The sequence below is a fragment of the Haliotis rubra genome, unplaced genomic scaffold (assembly GCF_003918875.1).
Source record: "Haliotis rubra isolate DU_JTF1 unplaced genomic scaffold, ASM391887v1 Scf13, whole genome shotgun sequence".
In the NCBI taxonomy this organism is placed as follows: domain Eukaryota; kingdom Metazoa; phylum Mollusca; class Gastropoda; order Lepetellida; family Haliotidae; genus Haliotis; species Haliotis rubra.
This window is the reverse complement of record NW_025765225.1, coordinates 2,810,046-2,831,173: the sequence shown is the minus strand read 5'-3', so window position 1 is coordinate 2,831,173 and position 21,128 is coordinate 2,810,046. Positions and strand designations below refer to the sequence as shown.

Sequence of the window (21,128 nt, the reverse complement as noted above, 5' to 3'; positions counted from 1 at the left end):
ATGAATCACTATGAAATAGTGATGATGCCAGGTGATCGCGTAAAGGTGAGCGTATCCTGTCCCACCGGTGGCACCCGTCATAAACATATGCTTCGTCTAGTCAATTTCTCCTCTGTGAAGAAAATATCTTTTACCGGGTTATTGAACCTAATGACATACGTGCATGCGTGCGTCCCACAAATAAATGAATAAATATATGAATGTATGTGTGTGTGTGTGTGTGTGCGTGTGTGTGCGCGTGTGTTAGTGAGTGAGGGTAGGTAAGTATTTGTGTCTGTTATTGTTTGCATCAAAGTTCGTAAGCGTGTATCAACGTGTATTGCGTCTGAAAGGTAACCAATTGTACCATTTGTACTATGTCATGAGTATGTCCTCCGATGTCACTCCTGCAGACGTGCGCGAGCAGACGAGAGTATCGTGGAGGAGAGTATCCTGTTCTAATGTTAACAGTTTTCCTGGAAAGACTCGGGAAGCTATGAAAACAATCAGAGCCAGACCTGCACCGAAAATTGTTTTTGTAACTGATGTGTTGGGAAATTTGGAAATGTAACCTAAATCAAACATCTTTGCCCGGTTTTATTATCCCCAAAAGAGGGGCTTCACACTTCTCAACAACTGGTCCTTGAACAGATAAACCACTAGTTAAGACGTCATTCAGCTGAATGACATTTACACTGCAACAGTTTGAAATGAACCGCTATTGCTGCTTTACATTGACGAGATCTGGAAGTACCAATTCGGAGTGACAATGATAGACATTCACTGCTGTTACGAATATAAGCTGATGCTATATCCAGCAAAGACTTCAGATAAATCAAGTTATCCTACATGCAGTGACTTACTCATCATCACAAAAGAAAACACACAATAGGCCTGACGTCTGATAATATATCCAGCAAATTTAAAAGGCAAAAATGCGTTAAATGAATTACGTTATCCTGCAGTGACAAACAGAAAACAGAACAAGTGTCTGACTCACTTTATTGACAGTGGTCGTACTAATGATGGACGCGGAGGGTTACAGAATGAGACGATTTACCCAAGGTAAATGACTGCGCGAGGGAGGGAACTTCCTTCCCGTTGACCTTGACTTTAATCGTGTAGTCGCCATGGAAACCACGGACTTTAAAGTTCTTGCCAGATTGGGAGAGCTTGTGGTTTTCGTTGGTCATCCATTGTTTCTCTGTGAGGTCAATGTAACGTTGACCAGCTGCGTTTATCTACAACGTGTAAAAGAAGTGCATTTATATGACGTAAATACACAATTACTTACATTTGAGATGCAAATAGTTCATATCAACGACAGTGCAAATATAAGATACACACTCACCTTGAAATATTACTATACTAATTTACACAGGCATAAGTAAAAAAAAATATTCCCAAACAGCTAAAACTTCGTAAAATATGAAGATAAGTTTTTTCCGATATCATGTTCTTTAAAGTCCGCAGTATCAAATAGATAAAAGTCAAATTAAGCGTCCTTGTGCTTTCTAATACCACATTTAATTTCCAAAATATTGATTGCAAACTAACAATAGAACATTATTGAGATTCTAATGAGTGAATTAATATATTTATACATTCGCTGTTTGTAATGCCTACCCTGAACTCATTTCCAGACACCATTGTAGCTGGATCTCCTCTCCAGTCTCTCTCGCTCCAAAATCCCCAAAACATAACCCCTTCAACAGCTGGGTGGCCATAGAACGCCCTCAGAGCTGTCTCGTACCAGTCTGCTCGTTTGTGTTCATCAACACATATGACATCGAGTTCAGTGACCCAGATAGGAACGCCAGCTTGTGCAATGGTATCTAGATGTTCCTGGTAGTATCAACATAAAGCATTATGAACACGGTCATATATAATAATCATCATCATAGTTATGGCGTCTAAATCAAATACACATTTCAGAAATCATTACCATCAACAGTGGTGTCAGCATCACCTACATACGATCATTTTACTTAGTAAGATTATTTTTAATTTGTTTCTTATGGAAATGGACAAAATATATTCATCGCCAGAAGTACTAAACGCTAATAGATGGGGCAATATGATTCTGTAACAATAATAATATTTTCTTGGGAGTTACCTTGATCAGCGTTGGGTCGGGTTCAACATTGTCTCCAAAGTGACACTGGACACCGACTCCATAGAGGCCGACGTTTGCGTTCTTGAACCTGATGGCCTGTTCACGGTATGCCTGAATAGAAAATTGAAACAGATTGCAAGCTTATAATACAATAAAGAATTCAAGCAAGAAAAGAAACATTACACTGATCTGTTTGATTGGCATTTTAGAAGTTGGCAGGTAACAGTAAGGCAAGATATAGTTTGGACGACAACTTCTTCATTCAGTTTTGGTGCAACGTTTCGGTATATTTCCTTATACCGTTGTCAAGCAAGCTCGAAGCGAGACAGCACAAAACAAAAACTATAATAATTAATATCATCAACCACAGAAAGGCATGTATGAAAAGGATTTACAAGAATAAGGAATTATGTTGTGTATACTGAACATAGTAATGACACAAAGTAACAAAGTTAACCTACGGCCTTTTTTATTCATTTGGTCATACTTTGTTTCTTTCAAGGGTGACCAACTTGAATTTATATGCATATATTTGGAAAAGCAAAAGAAAGAAAACGAAGAGTTGAGTTGAGTTGAGTTGAGCTTTACGTCACATCCGCATTATTCCAGCTATATAGTGACGAGAACAAGTCAAAGGATTGCACAAGTTTTGTTTGTTTCATATCTGTACAAGAAGTTTACACGTCATTTCACCTGATGAAGGAGTAAGAATATACTCCGAAATGTTGTGTACCTCAAATAAAGAAGTTGATTACATTCTCGCCTTCATGTGTATCACTTCAAAATGCCGTCCAAAGACTCTAGAAAGTTTACTGTCTGCAACGGTGAAACACAAGAACAAATATTTTCCGCCCAAATACTCTATTGACACAAACGTTCATAACCAACTTAAAGTATCAAATATATAAATGTCATGTGCAAAGTTTACACGAAGGAGTCATCAGACTGCCTCAAGTCTTACCCCAGTCATCCCGCCCGATGCCACAACACTGTACTCATTGAGGAACATTTTAACATTGGGACCAGCTTGATGAGCGATACGGAATATTTCTAGATCGTAGTCTCTGTCGTTGAGAGTGTTCTGGTACCAGAAGCCGTGGAGGTTCTCGTTGTTGACGTCCCAGTGTTCCACGCTGTGAGGGTACATCATTCATAGAGTTAACGTCAAAATATTTAAGAAGTGATTTCCTAATTTATAAATGATCAAAGAAATACACCAAATATACCACCAAATGAATGATTCAAAGATTCGGAAACCTAATCCAGGGAAGAACTTTCATATCGACAGAAGGTATTTGAGACAAGTGACATAAGTACATTCTGGATTCCTAAAAGCTTTGTTGAATTTTTTCAATTTCAGAAAAAAACAACACATTCAAGTTTGTTTGATTTCAACTTGATCACTTGATTACACCACTACCCTACATGAAAAAAGTGATTCCTTGATTCATGGGACATTTGTCAGTATGCGAGATAGCCACATATACAGTTGTACCTATATATTCGATGGACAGTTGAAGGCAAATGTCACTTGATGTTTACCAAGAATGTCAAATACTGGAATATCTTATAGATCTGTATAGATGTAATTTATAAGACAAGAACCAGCTTCCACATGGACACATACTGTGCCCCCCTCCTTGCTAACATGTTCTTTTATGAATGAGGCAGAATTTCTGTTCGAATGGGCAAAATTAAAAAATTGTTTTATCTAACAAGAAGAATTGCTTCAACTTTTTTTCTTTATGTGGACATCTGATGTTATAGATACTGATCTATAGACACAACCTTGTGATGGTCTCAATCTGAGATGTCTTCTGAAATGGAAAAGGTATATCACTGATATTTTAGAACTTACAGGTTCTTGGTTCGTCCAACAATGTCTTGTATATGGTGTTTGACTGTGTCCTTCAGTGCCTGACCACGAAGGGCTTTAACCCACTGTGGGACGAACTGATCCACAGACCAGACAATGTTGTGAGCTCGCACCTTGATTCTGTCGGAGAAACACACCAGTGTAGATTATTGCCGTTTTCTGGAAGGTACTACAGGTACTACACGTCTATGGACATTTTCACTACATTCTGACGTAAGGACTTTGAAAATCTGCTGGAGTCTTTTTCTCTGGTATATAGGGGAATTAACTAGCATCTCACATTATATGTCAGGGTACAAGTGGAGATCATTCTTACCATGGATACTCAGTCTATTTCGGAAACTTGGTCATTGTTGCAGTGAGGTGAATATTACCATATCTGTCTTTATTGCTGTGATCACTGCCTTTGTCTTAATCTTGTCTTTGAATTTGTAATCCCACTCAATTGTGTGCTGTCACTGTAATAGCTTGGTCGACATTTGTATTAGTTTTTAAGCTTAGTTATTTTGGAAGACAACTGTTAATGATACTATATTGCTCTGGTGTTTGTTTCTTGGTTCCACACCGAGTTCTTTCATTGACTTTCAATATAGGAATTAAGAAGTAACAAATATCAGTGTGTAAACTCGTCCTCTCACCCGTTAGATCTCAACTTCTTGATGGCGTTGATTGGTACATCGTAGTGGATGTTACCCTATTAAGAACCAAGAGTTGTTTGTAATATTCCTTCTTCAATAAGGCGATAGTGTAGAAAATTGATTCCTAACCCCGTTCTACAAAGTGATCTGAGCATTGAGACAGTAGTGGCTCTCAGGATCGTGGGGGTCATAATTGATTTTTAGTGATCCATTCTTAAATATTGTGTTGCTGCTTTCCATGTTACGCTCAACAGAATCGAGTCCGGGTATTCGTTGACGTTTTATGTTTAACGACTCGGTTCACCATTGCCCTTTGAAACATATGGACAGATATGATACTTACAGACAAGGGGTATCAATTAATGTGGGTATGATATTCAGATCTACAACCAACGATTAAAGACCCAGTTGCCAAAGGTTCCTTATCTGTGGGTCAGTGTCATGTAGCTTCTGCAAGCAGAGAGCCTCGGCAGACTCATCCGACCACAGGTTCTACCTTCTGAGGTTCCAACGAAGTCCATTTGAGAGCATTCTCTGTGACTGCCCAGTTGAAGTGCTTGTTGATGAACGATATGTACCTCTGGTCGCCATTGAGATACTCGCCACAGTTTACAGCGGTTCCGAATGCAAACGATTTTTTTGGAATGACCTAGAACGAAAATATGATGGCATGGGTGTGGATTCTATGGTTTCTTTAATACTGTTGATTAATTAGTTTTAAAGATAACACTCACGTCAATTTCAACTTGATTGTCGGAAATGCCTCCAGAAGTGGTGACGCTGAAATATGTTATGAACAAACGTTAAGGTGTCAAAGCAAAGTATAAATAGGTGGCTTATTACCATTGAAAAAAATATCTTTTATCTCTAGGTGACAAGATGACCTGCTTGTGATTTATGTCAAGGTTAAAGTAATGAAACCAGGTCTCCTTATCTTTTCTCTTCAAGAAGGCAACATGAGAGCCAGATCTGTTTGTTTATTTGTTCGTTCGTTCATTCGTTTGTTTGCTAGTTTGCTTGTTTTCTGCAATATTCCAAACATGTTATGGCCGTCTGTTAATATTCGACTCTGTACCAGAGAATTCAGGGATTGACACCATAAGATATGATGACAGAGCATGTGTTTATGAATAACTATCAAATAGTGATGATACCAGGGGTTCGCGGGAAGGTGAGCGTATCCTGCCCCACCCGTCATAAACAATGCAAAGACTAGTCAACTGTTCAAATGAAAAAGAGCGGTCAAATTCTTGTCTGTGAAGATATGATCGTTTGTGCAAATAAAAAAGTGAGGGAAGGTATGGTACAAGTCAAAATAAGGAATTGTATCGGACATAAATTTTGCCACTGATACATCAAATCCACATGTCTACCCTAAAACATTTTGAAAACTTTACTTGAATATTGTTAACTTGATCGAAAAACGTCTGAAGAAAAAAATGTTACCCAGATAAAGAAACTAAAATCCATTTGAGTACTCTGTTTCTCTAGCTCCAAGAACAGACTGACATAACCTACTGAAAGTTAATGTCACTTTTCCTTATCCTCTCTATGGTGGCATCGGATTCTGCACGCCAGTGGGTGTTGGCTGCCAGGGGAGTTATAGACACGGAGTCGGCCACAAAATTTACACCAGGTGACGGGCCTTGGTAATACACACTAGATGATTTTATGCCTAAATTGAAAAAAGGAACAATCGAATTACAAAGCAATGGAAAACGCATTTCAAGTCACATGTTCACATCATTACCTGACCATAGAACCTAAACGGTTATAGAGAGAGTGACTTTAATTACCAGGATATATGGTTTATATCTGACAAATACCATGTCATGTATTTAGCATAAAGGCAATAGGTTTGGGTATTTAACACCAAGCTGAACGCTTGCTATATTCATTAGGATATTATGAATATACTTAAACAACAGGTCTGTATTGAATGATGCTCACCACTCATCATTATCATTTGAAATTCATACATATATCGGCATGATATAACATTTACCAGGAGGAAAAACGAAAAGGAAACTACCCCAAAAGGTTTTTATAAGTATCATGATAATAACTGGATAATAAGGTTTGTGGCCTATTTCTAACCTATAAATGGCCAGTTAAACATTGATGAATTAACAATATGTTGCCATCCACCTTCACTTTTTCCTTTCAAATTATTTGCACAAATGTAGTCCATCGGCCCAGGGTACAATATTGGTCCATAACAACTAGATAAATAACTCACACAATATCAAACAAGGATGCATCATCAAACCATACTTGAAGCAGTCATATTGCATAGATGTACATGCAACGGTATTTCCATACAATTGTTTTATATTCTCGGGCGCATTTCATAGTATATGAATTCAGCAACATTTCTAGTTACATACACAGTTTCACAAGACAGTTGAACTGAACTTTTGAAGAGTATGGTTTACATAGTATTTAGCCGGTAAGAACTGTTTCCCGAGATCATCATACATCTGGCACACTAGCAAAAATGGAATTCACTCTCGAAGTAACCCTGTTCTAACATATCTTACCGTCACTACATGCAGTGTATGGGAACTGCATCCACTTTCATAAATTTAACACCCAAACTCGTTACTGAGGTTTCATGTAAACGAAGGCTAGATATTAAATCGATAAAAACCGTAAGATAGCATTATGGTTAGATCATAGCTATAAGTTTAAAATAAGCATTCTTAAGTCAATTTCAAGTTTCTATAACATACCATTGAATAACAATAGCCTCAGCTATACATTCATTGATAATTGATTATGCTTGAGAACCACCAAACTACAATCGACAACATTAGGATATATTGGAGCCACAGGGCCACTTTTGATGAATATTTCCATTCAAGAAACCTCACTGAAAACCTTCCACGTTTGGAGTAGCCACTAGGATTTACAACCTCTCACATACTATTAAAATTTGACTTTGTGTGGTGGCCTGTGACGTTTCTTCACAGTTGTTTTGTTGGGTTGTTTTGGTACTATAAAATAATATCGTGTAGATCAGGACAAGAACCGTCTGGGAATATTCAGTTCAGGTTATGTTGGATGTCATTGAATATCTGTAGACTGCTTTGGTTCAATGAAATACCACATTACCCCCAGAAGGAGCGTTGAAGTCTCCAGTGAGGTGAATCCAGCCGTCGGAGGATCTGGCGAGAGGATGGCTGCCAACAGAGATGTATGCCTTCTTCCCAGCTATAACATAAAGATGCACCAAAACATTAATTGTGCTGAAAAATGATTACATCTCCTCAAGAACAAATATATTGTACTTCGTAGTTAGAATGAAGAAGTATTACTATTCAAATTGCAAGACTGGTGTATAAAAATATAATACACACATAAATGAATATTGCACAGTTTATCACTAAAACGCTAAAAAATATATATTGTACTTTGTACGATGAATGATGATGTATATAAGTTCAAATCAACACTTCTTGTTCTTGACTTAGAAGTGAGCTACAGAACCTACTGTTGCATTGATCAATGCTCATGATGTTGATCACTGGATTGCCTGGTTCAGACCGCTGCCACATAGGTGGGATATTGCTGAATGCGGAGTAAAACTCACGCACTCACTCACTTATATAAAAGAGTATGTTTTAAAAACATCAATATGTGAAATATTGCATCATGAGCAAAAAAAATACCAATTCTCTTTACCGATATGAACATGAAATACCAATATGAAAACGCTAACACAATAAACTTCCTGTTCTTGACTAGATGTGAGCTACAGAACCTACTGTTAAGGTCAACAGCCACCTCCAACTCTATATTTTGTCCCAATTGTCCAGCCTTGTCGTTCAGCAGTTTTACCCATCCCTCGACCGTATACCGTCCATTAGGCGTTAGGCCACTGAGAGTCTGCGAGGGACCTTCGTAATAGTGGTTTCTGAAATATACAGATGGTTTAAGAAATGCTTTATGGTATGGTCGAACCACATTAATCCTAAATGCCAAAATATACTGCAAACGAGCGTTGTTTTATATTCTAAAATATTATGAATTAAACAAATTGTCCCGATGAGTGATGTCTTTCCAAAGATAATTTTACTACAGAAAAATATTGTTTTGTTGCTCGGAAACGTATTGAATATTGATTATAGAGGACTATTTTGAAAAGCAGTATCAATTTCTTATCCCCGTGCATATATATATATATAGGAAACACCATTGTAATAATGGAATTTGTACTGCATTGCCTTTCCTCAATTACCTGCCCGTGGCCTTGATTCCGTGATGTCCACTATGATGATCAGTGGTCAGCTCACAGTGTATATTCCAACAGTTCCAATGATCCATTGTTTCCATGTCTCCATTCTGGACGATATTCTGCCCCAAAGCAAGGGGCAGCAGACACAGCAGCACCAGACACGACATATCTGGTAGAACACAGCCACGGCACTGAACAACAGGTGGTTGTATTAAAGATTCCACCGCAAATCTTATCTCTGGAATGTCCACTGAATACCGTTCAGTGTGAAAGTTACTATAAATACATATGGAAATGTACATGCTTAAAGCTCCTTCAGCCTTGTCACGGTGGATCATGCGGACATTTAATGAAATTTTAAAAATAGACCCTCCCCTATTCTACTGATTTGTTGAGACAACTTGCTCGGTTGTCGGATGTTTTTGTGAAATGATTTTGTCATTAAGGAATTCCTTCTCTGTGAAGAAATTATCTTTTTATTCTCATACCGGGTTACTGCAGTTAGACAGTGACATGCTTGCGTGCATGTATGTGTGTGTGTGTGTGTGTGTGTGTGTGTGTGTGTGTGTGTGTGTGTGTGTGAATGCTAGCACCAATCTATGTAAGCATGATTTAAAGTGCTTGTCAGTGCGTCCCAAAGATGTGTCTGTCTGTCTGTGTGTGTGTGTGAGTGAGAGAGAGAGAGAGAGAGAGAGAGAGAGAGAGAGAGAGAGAGAGAGAGAGGAGGAGAGTATCCTGTTCTAGTGAAGGCATGATTTCCTGAAGCTAGGAAAAAAATCAGAGTACGTAGCTGCACCGGAAATAGGTTTTGTGACTGATGTGTTGAGAATTTTGAAATGTAACCTAAATCTTTTCCCGGTTTTATTGAGCACAAAAGGGGGCTTAACACTATCTCTACTTAAAATGCAAAAGTATGTTCAATATTTACCAACTGCAAACCTTGATTTGATTACACCGCGTTTCCTTGTCAAAGTTTCTAAGCTAGTTCACTGAGTTGCATTGATGCCTCACTCACAGACTGCAATTTAACTAAATAAGTTTTCATCGATTCCACGCCCGGTAACATCAAGTACTATTTATTTGGACTCGACACGTATCAGGAGGCATGGAGGTTTTGAGACTGTAAAGGTTTCCACCTGACCAAACTAGCTTCCAATTTGTTTCTCAATCAGTCTGTCTCCTTCCATCTGGCAAAAATTTACTTCACATGGCGCCGTAAAGTCAATCATTATGTTTAGCGTAATATGATAGATTCGTACCATAGAGACTGACTGACTGACTGAGTTTGGTTTTACGCCGCTTTTCGCAATATTCCAGCAACATCACGGCGGGGGACACCAGAAATGGGCTTCACACACTATATAGAGATTGTAATTAAATGATTCTATGTGTTGGGAATATCAATTAAAACTAATGAATTAACATATTAAAGCGAACGTTTATTGAAAGAGCACATTCTGATTTGCAAATACAATATTCGACTGATTATCATGACAATAAGAAGAAAGTGATCAGAAATATATAGAAGCACAATTCACTTAGATCACATATAATACCATTTAGTTAATATACATTTTATAGTTTAACAAATAATATCAGCATACAGTTATTCCAATGAAGATACGCAATGTTCACTTAATATATACAAATTTAGAATATTTAAATAACAATAGTTTTTGTGTGTTTTATTTATTTAAACGTGAAAATATAGCATTTAGATATATTCTCTTTATCCCTACATTCACACAAAAGTATTTCAATGCAACTTTTAATAATCTTCTGGAAGGATAAAAATTTAATCACTGTATTAGTTTGTATTGTATAATAGACTAACTGTAAAAGCAACTGAGTTGTGCAACAGAGCAAAATGACCAGTCTTCCCTCATGCGAGCGAAGCATTTTGCTATGTTGCTAACTCAGATGCATTACAGTTAACCGATCTGTATATCTCGTATAGACTTCTCCAGTCAGTAAATACATCAATCAAATTTTATTCTAGGTAAGTTTACAATAAATCTACATGTAAAACATTATAGGTTCAGTTAGAATATCACACCTGAAGGTAGTTGTGTACTAGTTGACAAAATAACGTGTCTTTCTCATTGACGTAACACACATTTACATCTTTGGTATTGTCCGGTTAATGGATGTTATTATTAACGATTGTTATTTAGTTGCACATGAGCAATGAGTTGTCATGTCACAGTAACAGTGCGAACGAAAATGCTGTGGAATGTACGTAATGGTGTTACTCTCTATATACCTCCCCAAATGCATCGATTCATTTTGGCCCCTTGATCTCAAACGTGAAAAGATTTTGAAACATTCTGTTGTCCCTGATGATACACATATCGCCATGTTTTTTATGAACCGCATTTCTATTTCGGACTATGCGTGGACTTGTCCAGCCAAATTATAACTCCACAATAAAAATGTTACTAATTATTACCAAATAAGGATTTAAATTAAGTATTGAGTACAACAGTGTGGGTGAATACATTCAAATAAGAGTACAAAATGCAAGCTGAAAAACTATGAGAGAGTAGAGAGAACATGGTTGATGATGTGAAACTTAACAGAGAAGAAGAATTATGACATGGAAGAGAATGCAGACAGGCAGAAGATCAGTCAGTTCTTACAATGAAGGAGACACAGAAGCTGTTGGTTCCCCTCTCCAGTTCAGAATCCCTACGACATGATTCCTTCAGTACTTGGGTGGTTGCTGAGCGTCTACAGACCTGTCTCCTCGTTTGTCTGGTTCACACCAGTTCTGTCATCCCGGAACTCCAGCTTGCACAATGGTACCGAGATGTTTACTGATGACAACAACGCTAAACATTGTGGAAACAGCTAGGTAAAATCATCATCAAGGCGACAAAACCTTGTCCATAATCAATAGATAAGAAATGTCCCATAAAACAGATGCCATTGTATGATTCTGATTTCACCATGAGCATCTTTGTATATAGAGCATGCTCGTTTGTTCCTCGTTCTTTTGGGAAAATGTCATTAGGAACCTCATGACAAAGACAAAAACCAAAGACACAGTACGGTCATTGGTATTGGCATTAACGTCTGAGGTGGTTACATCTGGCCCTTGAAGGATAAACCATTCGTTAAGACGTCATTCAGCTGAATGAACTATACAGTGCAACAGTTTTAATGAACTGCTACTACTGATGTATATTGTGCAGTTAACATGATGAGATCGGAAATTTTCCTGAAGTATCAGTTCGGAGGGGCAATAACAGATATTCACTACTGTAATGAATATAAGTTGATGTTATATCCAGCAAATGGCCACAAAGACGTTAGATAACTCAAGTTATCCTTCATGCAGTGACTAACTCATCATCACTAAAGACAACACACAATGACGCACTTTATTCACAGTGATCGTGCTAATGATGGACGCGGAGGTTTACAGTGTGAGCCGATTTACCCAAGGTGAATGACTGCGCGAGGGAGGGAACTTCCTTCCCGTTGACCTTGACTTTAATCGTGTAGTCGCCATGGAAACCGCGGACTTTAAAGTTGTTGCCAGATTGGGAGAGCTTGTGGTTTTCGTTGGTCATCCATTGTTTCTCTGTGAGGTCAATGTAACGTTGGCCAGCTGCGTTTATCTACGACGTGTAAAAGAACTGTATATATATGATCACCTACATTTGTAATGACAATAATGCATATAAAACTTAATGTAAATATAAGATACACAGTCAGCTTGAAAGATTTATGAAAACGTTAATTTACATGGGCATAACAGAAGCGGCAAAGCCCTTTCAAAATCCATAAGTAATCTCTCCTAAAAGCAGAGTCGACTGCACAATTCCAACCTACCTCCCAAACAGTTTACACTTTGTAAAATATCACGACCAGCCATCCATTACAAGCAATTTTCTTCCCGCTATCAAGTAGTCCAAAATATCAATAGATTCAACTCAAATAAAACTACCAAATTGAAGATTCACCAAATTGATTGAAACCTATAACAACAGAACAGTATTGAAATTCTAGAGAAAGAAATAATATATGTTTAAAATCGCTGTTTGTAATGCCTACCCTGAACTCATTTCCAGACACCAGTGTAGCTGGTTCTCCTCTCCAGTCTCTCTCGCTCCAAAATCCCCAAAACATAACCCCTTCAACAGCTGGGTGGCCATAAAACGCCCTCAGAGCTGTCTCGTACCAGTCTGCTCGTTTGTGTTCATCAACATTTATGACATCGAGTTCAGTGACCCAGATAGGAACGCCAGCTTGTGCAATGGTATCTAAATGTTCCTGGTAGTACCAACAAAAAGCATTATGAACACGGTCATATACAATAATCATCATCATAGTTATGGCGTCTAAATCAAATACACATTTCAGAAATCATTACCATCAACAGTGGTGTCAGCATCACCTACATACGATCATTTTACTTAGTAAGATTACTTTTAATTTGCTTCTTATGGAAATGGACAAAATATATTCATTACCAGAAGGACTAAACGCTAATAGATGGGACATATGATTCTGTAACAATAATAATATTTCCTTGGGAGTTACCTTGATCAGCGTTGGGTCGGGTTCAACATTTTCTCCAAAGTGACACTGGACACCGACTCCATAGAGGCCAACGTTTGCGTTCTTTGTCCTGATGGCCTGATCACGGTACGCCTGAATAAAAATTGAAACAAATTGTTAAGCATATGATGCCATAAAGGTTCAAGCAAGAAAAATAAACATCACACATTCCTCTTATTTATTCATTTATTCAATTCAAATACCTGTTGAAGCGGTAAAAGATAGAGAAAACTAAGATTATATTATACAGTAACTGGATATATTTGAATCTGATAAAATGCAACAGAGGTTTAACAGTCCCCCAGCATTGAAATACACATAACCAAGAACATAATATCCAATAATAATATAATATCCAATATCCATAAATATATTTAACATGTACTTCAGCCGATCATACAACATTGTAGCAACAGCGAAACATTTTTACATCAAAACTGTACATTACTAGTTACAACAAAGAAGTGCTGATTTGGGATGGTGGCTTGATTTGGCTAATCGGATGGGGTTGACTAAAGGCTTGCATGGGTTTATACTCACACAGGTAATATATCTATCCCTTGCTTGCATTTGTATATATATATATTTCAGGGATTAAATACGAACTTTGTGATTGGCATGTTGGAAGATGCAAGTTAACAGTAAAGATAACCTATTTTCTGTCTTGCAACGTTTTCATTCAGTTTTGGTGCGACGTTTCTGTATATATCCTTATACCGTTGTCAAGCAAGCGCAATGTAAAACAGCACAAAACAAACACTAATGATAATTAATAATAAATTATAGTAAAAAAAACCCAAAACAACAAAATCAAAAGAAGGGTGTACATGAAAGGGATTTACAACAATAAGGAACTATAGTTTTAAACGCTGAATATAGTAACGAAGTCTTTTTTGCATTTATATAGTCATAGGGTGGACTTTCAAGGTGAACAAATTCAAGAGCATATTTCTGAAAACAGGAAAAGAAAGAAAACGAAGAAAGAATTACACAAGGTTTATTTGACTTTGATATTTGTACTAGACTTTTAACTGTCTCCAATGGTAAAATACACAACAGTAAGAACAAATATTTTCTGCCCAAATACTCTAGTAACACTTACGTTAATAACCAACCTAAAGTGACGAGATATATAAATGAAACAAACAAAGATACAAAAAGGAGTAATCAGTCTCAAGTCTTACCCCAGTCATCCCACCCGATGATACAACACTGTAGTCATTGAGGAACATTTTAACATTGGGACCAGCTTGATGAGCGATACGGAATATTTCTAGATCGTAGTCTCTATCGTTGAGAGTGTTCTGGAACCAGAAGCCGTGGAGGTTCTCGTTGTTGACGTCCCAGTGTTCCACGCTGTGAGGGTACATAATTTCATAGAGCTAACATCAACAACATAACATCATTAACTTCTCAATTAAAAATTCATCAAACAAATACACTAAATGTACCATCAGCTTAATGATTCAAAGATTTGGAAAACGAATCCTGATTATAATCTGAAGGCACCTGAAATTTAATGAGAATGTCAAATACTGGATTAATATGTTATACAGACTGAAAATGATAATCTGAAGTCACCTGAAATTTAATGAGAATGTCAAATACTGGATTATTATGTTTTACAGATTGAAAATAGTATACAGCGCAGAGAGGTCGGGTGGTGCTGGCACAGTCAGGCTGGTAAGGCTCAACATCAGCCCAGGTACCCTTGTCCCTTCTACACGCAGCCGAGACAGCGAATGGGACTGCCTAGTCGAACTGATCAAAACTTTCTAAAGAATATGTAGATTTCCAACACTGCAGCCGTCTGCATTATCCAGAGTGTCAGAAGGACTGTCCTATCGGTAGAGAACCCGGGTACTCTCTCGAGCTGGTACCAAACCAAAGGCATCGAGAACAATGGGGAGCCTGACGACAGTGTACTTGGGATTCAAGCGAGACATTTCAAAGGCGAAGTCTGCATATTTAGCATGCTTTTTCTGTATCTTGCCAATCATGTTGCTGTCAAAGGGGACAGAATATTCAATGATATAAAAAATTCATTGGCTTTATCAAAATGGACAAGATCAGGTCTGTTGGCTGGAATTCTTCTCAGGCTGTATAAGGGCCTATTCCACAGAAGTTTAAAAGCATCATTTTCCATGACGCCCTAGACATGCTCAGGGTCGTACCATGGATGGATCTCGGAGTCAAAGCCACAGATATGGCGAAGACGATAGTAGAAGCAACGAGCCATATCATCATGTCGTTTAAGATATGATGTTTGTGCCAGGGAAGGGCATTCAATGACATGACGTTGGACAGTCTCTGTAAATTCATTGCACAATTGACATTTCATGGAAATATTTTTTTCAGAATCACATTTAGGTGATTGCGAGTGGGAAATGACTGGTCTTGGGCAGCAAAAGGAAAGCCCTCAGTTTCACATTTAAGACAAGCCGACTTCATCCAGGCAAAGGAGTCGGTTGGACTGCTATTCTGTTCCACACACTGCATGTACACACGATGCAATGGTTTCTCAAAACTTCTACAAAAATGACCGACTCTGGGCAGACTTGGTGAATAACTTCACCTGGTTTACTCCCATCGCTGTACCGCCCAGCAGTACATTGCCATCAACAAAATCAACCTCACATTTCAGATTCTGTCCAACAACCTTGGTATGCTTAAAATAGCTGTGGAATTCCTTGCTTTCATCATGGCATGCATCACCAAAGGATCATCCGATAAATAGATATGTGCAAAAGTACACAATAAAATTCTATCATGAAGAGCCTCCACGTTAATCAAACCCCGACCTCCCGAACTGATTAGCATATATAAACGATTGAGAGAGGATCGAGGGTGGTGAGCTCTGTTATCAGATATGATCCTTCTGGTCAGGCGGTCAAGACTCTGGATGTCTTGTTTTGTCCAATCAACTACTCCAGAGGAATAGGAAAGGACTGACACAGCAAAAGTATTGGTGGTTTTGACCTTGTTTCGAGCATTTTTTAATAATTAAAATGATTAGCTTATAGATGTATATGCAATTTGGGAATTAGGCATTTACACAAGAACCAAGCTTCCTTATGAACCCCGCTTTCCTAATTGCTGAAATGTTTCTTTATGCACTGGGCAGAATTTCAGCTCGAATGGACAAAGAAATCTTGAATTTTGGTCAAGATGTTCAATATTAGGTTCAGGTATATCGATAAGCTGATATCGAACAATAATTTCCAAGTAAATTCAATTCAGAGAACAAAATAATAAAAACAATTCACATCTGATATTACAACCATTAGAAACCGATTCATAAACACAGCTTTATAATATGGTCTCTATCTACTTTCAGTGGAGATTTCTTTTGACTGGGAACAGAGTTCTTTACAATGAATAGTTTACAACTTACAGGTTCTTGGTTCGTCCAACAATGTCTTGTATATGGTGTTTTACTGTGTCCTTCAGTGTCTGCCCACGAAGGGCTTTAACCCACTGTGGTACAAACTGATCCACAGACCAGACAATGTTGTGAGCTCGCACCTTGATTCTGTCGGAGAAACGCACCAGTGTAGATTATTGCCGTTTTCTGAAAGGTACTACAGGGTACTACACTTCTATGGACATTTCCACTATATTCTGACGTAAGGAGGAGTCTTTTTCTTAGGAATGTAGGGGGGAACTAATTCGCATATCACTTTACATCTCAAGCTACAAGAAGACCAGTGTAATTACCCTGAGTACTCAGACTATTTTGGAAACTTAACCATCGTTGCAGTTAGGTGAATATAACCATCCCTGTCTTTACTGCTATAATCACTGCCTATGTATGATCTTTTCTTTGAATTTGTAATCCAACTCAGTTTAGTACTACCTTGGTAGTAATTTGTATTGGTTTTTAAGCTTATTCATTTTGGAATACAACTGTTTATTATACTTATACTGCGTTGATGTTTGTTGGTTGGTTTCACACCAAATTCTGGAATCAACAGTAATAAATGTCAGTTTGTAAACTTTCAACAAATAGTCATTCTTGACAAATGTCTCACCCGTTGGATCTCAACTTCTTGATGGCGTTGATTGGCTCATCGTAGTTGATGTGACCCTGTTAAAAACAAGAGTTCTTTCATAAGGCAATAGTAAAGAAAATTGATTCCTAACTCCGTTCCAAAAAGCGATCTTAGCACTGAGGGGATCGTGGCTGCCTTACTTTGATGCAGCTTTTCGACAATTGTAGTACTGAGGTCGCTTTGTCGAATGGGGTGCACGACAGACAAATAGGACACGTTTTTAAAACGATTTACCATGTCATGTAATGTAGATATATCAAAGTCCAAAATATACGAGTACCAGCAGTATGGGAGTGAAATGTGCTACGCTGTTGGGCTACACTTTTACTGGCTTTCAGATATTGTACCAATGTGAAGAATCGAGTCCAAAATGCTTTTCGCGAATACCTGATGATCATCAATGTTTTTAGTGATCCATTTATATAATTTTTACTGCTATTTTGTGTTTTCATCCAACGGAATCTGATTCGGTAGATAATCAAGTCCGGTTATTCGTTGAAGTTTAATGTTTAACGGCTCGGCTTCACCATTGCCTTTTGAAACATATAGGCAGACATGGTGCTTACAGACTAGGGGTATACATCCTTTATTACGTATTTATGGACATGAGGCCAACAGTACAACACGTGTAAAACAGTATGGTAAAGACATGCATATGCGCCACACTGAGAATGTAGATCTTATTACAGTTGATACGATTATGTGTTCACAGAGATTTTTGTTTCGATCGAAGTACAAACACTTTTTGAGAAAGATACAAAATCTTAATAGTCTATTCTTATCGCTTGTTCTCATCAATTCAATAAACATTTGAACATGAGGGTAATTACGACAGTATTCAGGTAAATATTTAACACGATACTCATTATACAGAGGACATACTAATGTAATATGGAATTCATCTTCTAGTTCATTCACACAGGAACAACAAAAGACTAGACTAGGGATATCAATATAGGCGAGTGTGATATTCACATCCACAAACAACGAATAAAGACCCAGTTGCCATAGGTATAAGTGCGTCAATGTAATGTAGCTTCTGCAGACCAATCCGACCACAGGTTCTACCTTCTGAGGTTCCAACGAAGTCCACTTGAGGGCATTCTCTGTGACTGCCCAGTTGAAGTGCTTGTTGATGAACGATATGTATCTCTGGTCGCCATGGAGATACTCTCCTAAGTTTACAGCGGTTCCGAATGCAAACGATTTTTTTGTTTGAATTACCTAGAACAAAAATAAGATGGCATGGGCATGGATTTACGGTTTCTTTATTATTGTTGATCAACGAGTTTTAAAAAGATAACACTCACGTCAATTTCAACTTGATTGTTGGAAATACCTCCAGAAGTGGTGACGCTGAAAAATATTTTGAACAAACGTGATTGGTACCATTTATAGAGTGAGTGAGTGAGTTTAGTTTTACGTCGCACTCACAAATATTCCAGCTATATGGCGGCGGTCTGTAAATAATCGAGTCTGGACCAGACAATCCAGTGATCGACAGCATGAGCATCGATCTGCGCAATTGGGAACCGATGACATGTGTCAACCAAGTCCACCCGATCCCGTAAGTCGCCTCTTACGACAAGCATAGTCGCCTGTTGTGGCAAGCATGGGTTGCTGAAGACCTATTCTACCCCGGATCTTCACGGGTCACCATTTCGAGATGTGTCAAAGGGAAGTATATGACGTATTACCATAGATACTTCAATCACTCTGAGGGTAATTGAAAATATCAAACACGTTATTATATCGTGTCGTGTTTATAGAATACTTGATAGATAGTTAATTTATGATGTTTGATTAATCAGTTAAATTTTCGTTATATTTTCTCGTGTATTACCAGCTCAAAGACCAGGCATATTATAACAGGTTTAATCAAAGCAAATTTCAAAAGTTTAACAATGACGTTATCTGTGTTACCAATTTGAGTATTGTTTCTTTAGCTCCAAGAACGACTGACATAACCTACTGAAAGTTGATGTCACTTTTTCTTATCCTCTCTATGGTGGCATCGGATTCTGCACGCCAGTGGGTGTTGGCTACCAGGGGAGATATAGACACGGAGTCGACCACAAAGTTTACACCAGGTGACGGGCCTTGGTAGTACACGCTGGACGACTTTATGCCTAAATAGAAAAAGAACAATCGAATTACAAAGTCAATGAAAACGCATTTTATGTCACATGTTTTCTTTTCACATGGTACCCATATTGGGTCTTCGGCGTGGGGAGCAAACGCTTTAACCACAAGGCTACCCAGCCGCCATTCATCTGTAACAACAACTGTAACTGCCATGTTGCTGCTATACTCGTCAACGTGTGAGGTCAAGGTCATCCATCACCACATGACAAGAAAAACCAGTAGGAAAAGTATAATATCTAATGGCCTTGGAGACAATTTAATTTCAATATCAATTCTATCTAACCTGTTAAGAATTTCATTTGAAGTTATTTCTCAATGCCTTATGTTTTTTACAATTGTCAAAACTCACAGTATTTACCTTGCATGTCATATTTCACCGCAACTTCTGTTGCCATAACAATGTCAGCCATTTTGGCTGTTGCTAAGAAGGGTGATGACTCATATAATCTTAGTCATACAACTGATGTTATATTTAAGAAATCTCAGCACATCGTTGAGGTACATTTTCAAGTGGTCATAACTTTTTCTGCCCAAGGTTGATTTTGGTTGGGTTTTTTCTCAGCATCACAGGAACCTATAAATTATTTTAAGACACAAATTTGTTTGTTATGCTAAATGTCAGCTACTGCTGCTAGGATTTACATACTATTAAAATAATCTTTTATTTGACTTTGTGTGTTGGACTGTGACCGTTATTCAAAGTTTTGGGTTGTTTTGGTACTATAAAATAATATCGTGTTATTAGGATATTTTTGTGTGGTGGCTTGTGACGTTTTTTTTACAGTTCTGGTTTGTTTTGTGAACATGAAATACCGTATATATAATGACAAGGAACGTCCAAGAATATGTACAATTCAGGTTATTTTGGGTGTCATTGGGCTTTTGGCTGCATTGGTTCAATGAAATACCACATTACCCCCAGAAGGAGCGTTGAAGTCTCCAGTGAGGTGAATCCAGCCGTCGGAGGATCTGGCGAGAGGATGGCTGCCAACGGGGATGTATGCCTTCTTCCCAGCTATAACACAAAGATGCACCATTGAACTGAAACATGATTTTGATTTTATCACATCAAAAAACTATATTTTACTTTTACGATGAACGGATGCAGGTGCGGATGAAAACTTATGGCAAATGAGATTGCAGAGCTGACTGTTATTTTTCATACCAGTATTAAAACGTTATACAATCACACTTCTTGTTCTTGACTGAGAAGTAAGCTACAGAACCTACTGTTGAGGTCAACGGACACCTCCAACTCGATATTTTGTCCCAGTTGCCAAGCCTTGTCGTTCAGCAGTTTTACCCATCCTTCGACTTTATACCGTCCATTAGGCTTAAGGCCATTGAGGGTCTGTGAGGGTCCTTCGTAATTGTGGTTTCTGAAATATACAGATATTTAAGAATATTTTTGTGATATGGTTAAACCTTACTAATCCTAAGAGCCAAAATATACTGCAAACTAGCGTTATGGTATCTTGTACTATTCAACAACATAATTATCCTAAAATAGTATAAAATA

At 37.9% G+C, this 21,128-nt stretch overlaps 2 protein-coding genes across 2 annotated transcripts; both read right to left on the bottom strand.

Annotated features, from left to right (window-relative positions):
• Positions 1–964: 964 nt before the first annotated feature.
• Positions 965–9,040, bottom strand: LOC124267138 (endo-1,4-beta-xylanase 1-like). The gene is made up of 12 exons (XM_046702016.1): positions 8,850–9,040; positions 8,377–8,525; positions 7,724–7,822; positions 6,128–6,284; positions 5,344–5,389; positions 5,106–5,258; positions 4,610–4,665; positions 3,954–4,091; positions 3,057–3,228; positions 2,096–2,206; positions 1,606–1,824; positions 965–1,220 (listed from the first exon to the last, which is right to left on the bottom strand). Exons 1-12 carry the CDS (start codon positions 9,011–9,013, stop codon positions 999–1,001), a joined length of 1,686 nt encoding a protein of 561 aa, XP_046557972.1. The 5' UTR covers positions 9,014–9,040; the 3' UTR covers positions 965–998.
• A 3,175-nt stretch (positions 9,041–12,215) lies between these two features.
• On the bottom strand, positions 12,216–20,646 carry LOC124267224 (anti-sigma-I factor RsgI6-like). Its single transcript, XM_046702140.1, has 11 exons — positions 20,526–20,646; positions 19,968–20,030; positions 19,437–19,593; positions 18,775–18,820; positions 18,533–18,688; positions 17,444–17,499; positions 16,807–16,944; positions 14,597–14,768; positions 13,395–13,505; positions 12,906–13,124; positions 12,216–12,469 (listed from the first exon to the last, which is right to left on the bottom strand). Exons 1-11 carry the CDS (start codon positions 20,644–20,646, stop codon positions 12,248–12,250), a joined length of 1,461 nt encoding a protein of 486 aa, XP_046558096.1. The 3' UTR covers positions 12,216–12,247.
• Positions 20,647–21,128: the final 482 nt, after the last annotated feature.

Coding starts and splice junctions, on each gene's coding strand:
- LOC124267224 (XM_046702140.1), bottom strand. CDS start 20,646: ATGGTGCATCTTTGTGTTATAGCTGGGAAGAAGGCATACATCCCCGTT. Junction 20,031..20,525: donor CTTCAACGCTCCTTCTGGGG/GTAATGTGGTAT, acceptor CACCCTTCTTAG/CAACAGCCAAAATGGCTGAC. Junction 13,506..14,596: donor CATCGGGTGGGATGACTGGG/GTAAGACTTGAG, acceptor ATTTTTATTCAG/GCGTACCGTGATCAGGCCAT.
- LOC124267138 (XM_046702016.1), bottom strand. CDS start 9,013: ATGTCGTGTCTGGTGCTGCTGTGTCTGCTGCCCCTTGCTTTGGGGCAG. Junction 5,259..5,343: donor ACAATCAAGTTGAAATTGAC/GTGAGTGTTATC, acceptor TTTTCGTTCTAG/GTCATTCCAAAAAAATCGTT. Junction 4,092..4,609: donor AAGAAGTTGAGATCTAACGG/GTGAGAGGACGA, acceptor TTTCTCCGACAG/AATCAAGGTGCGAGCTCACA.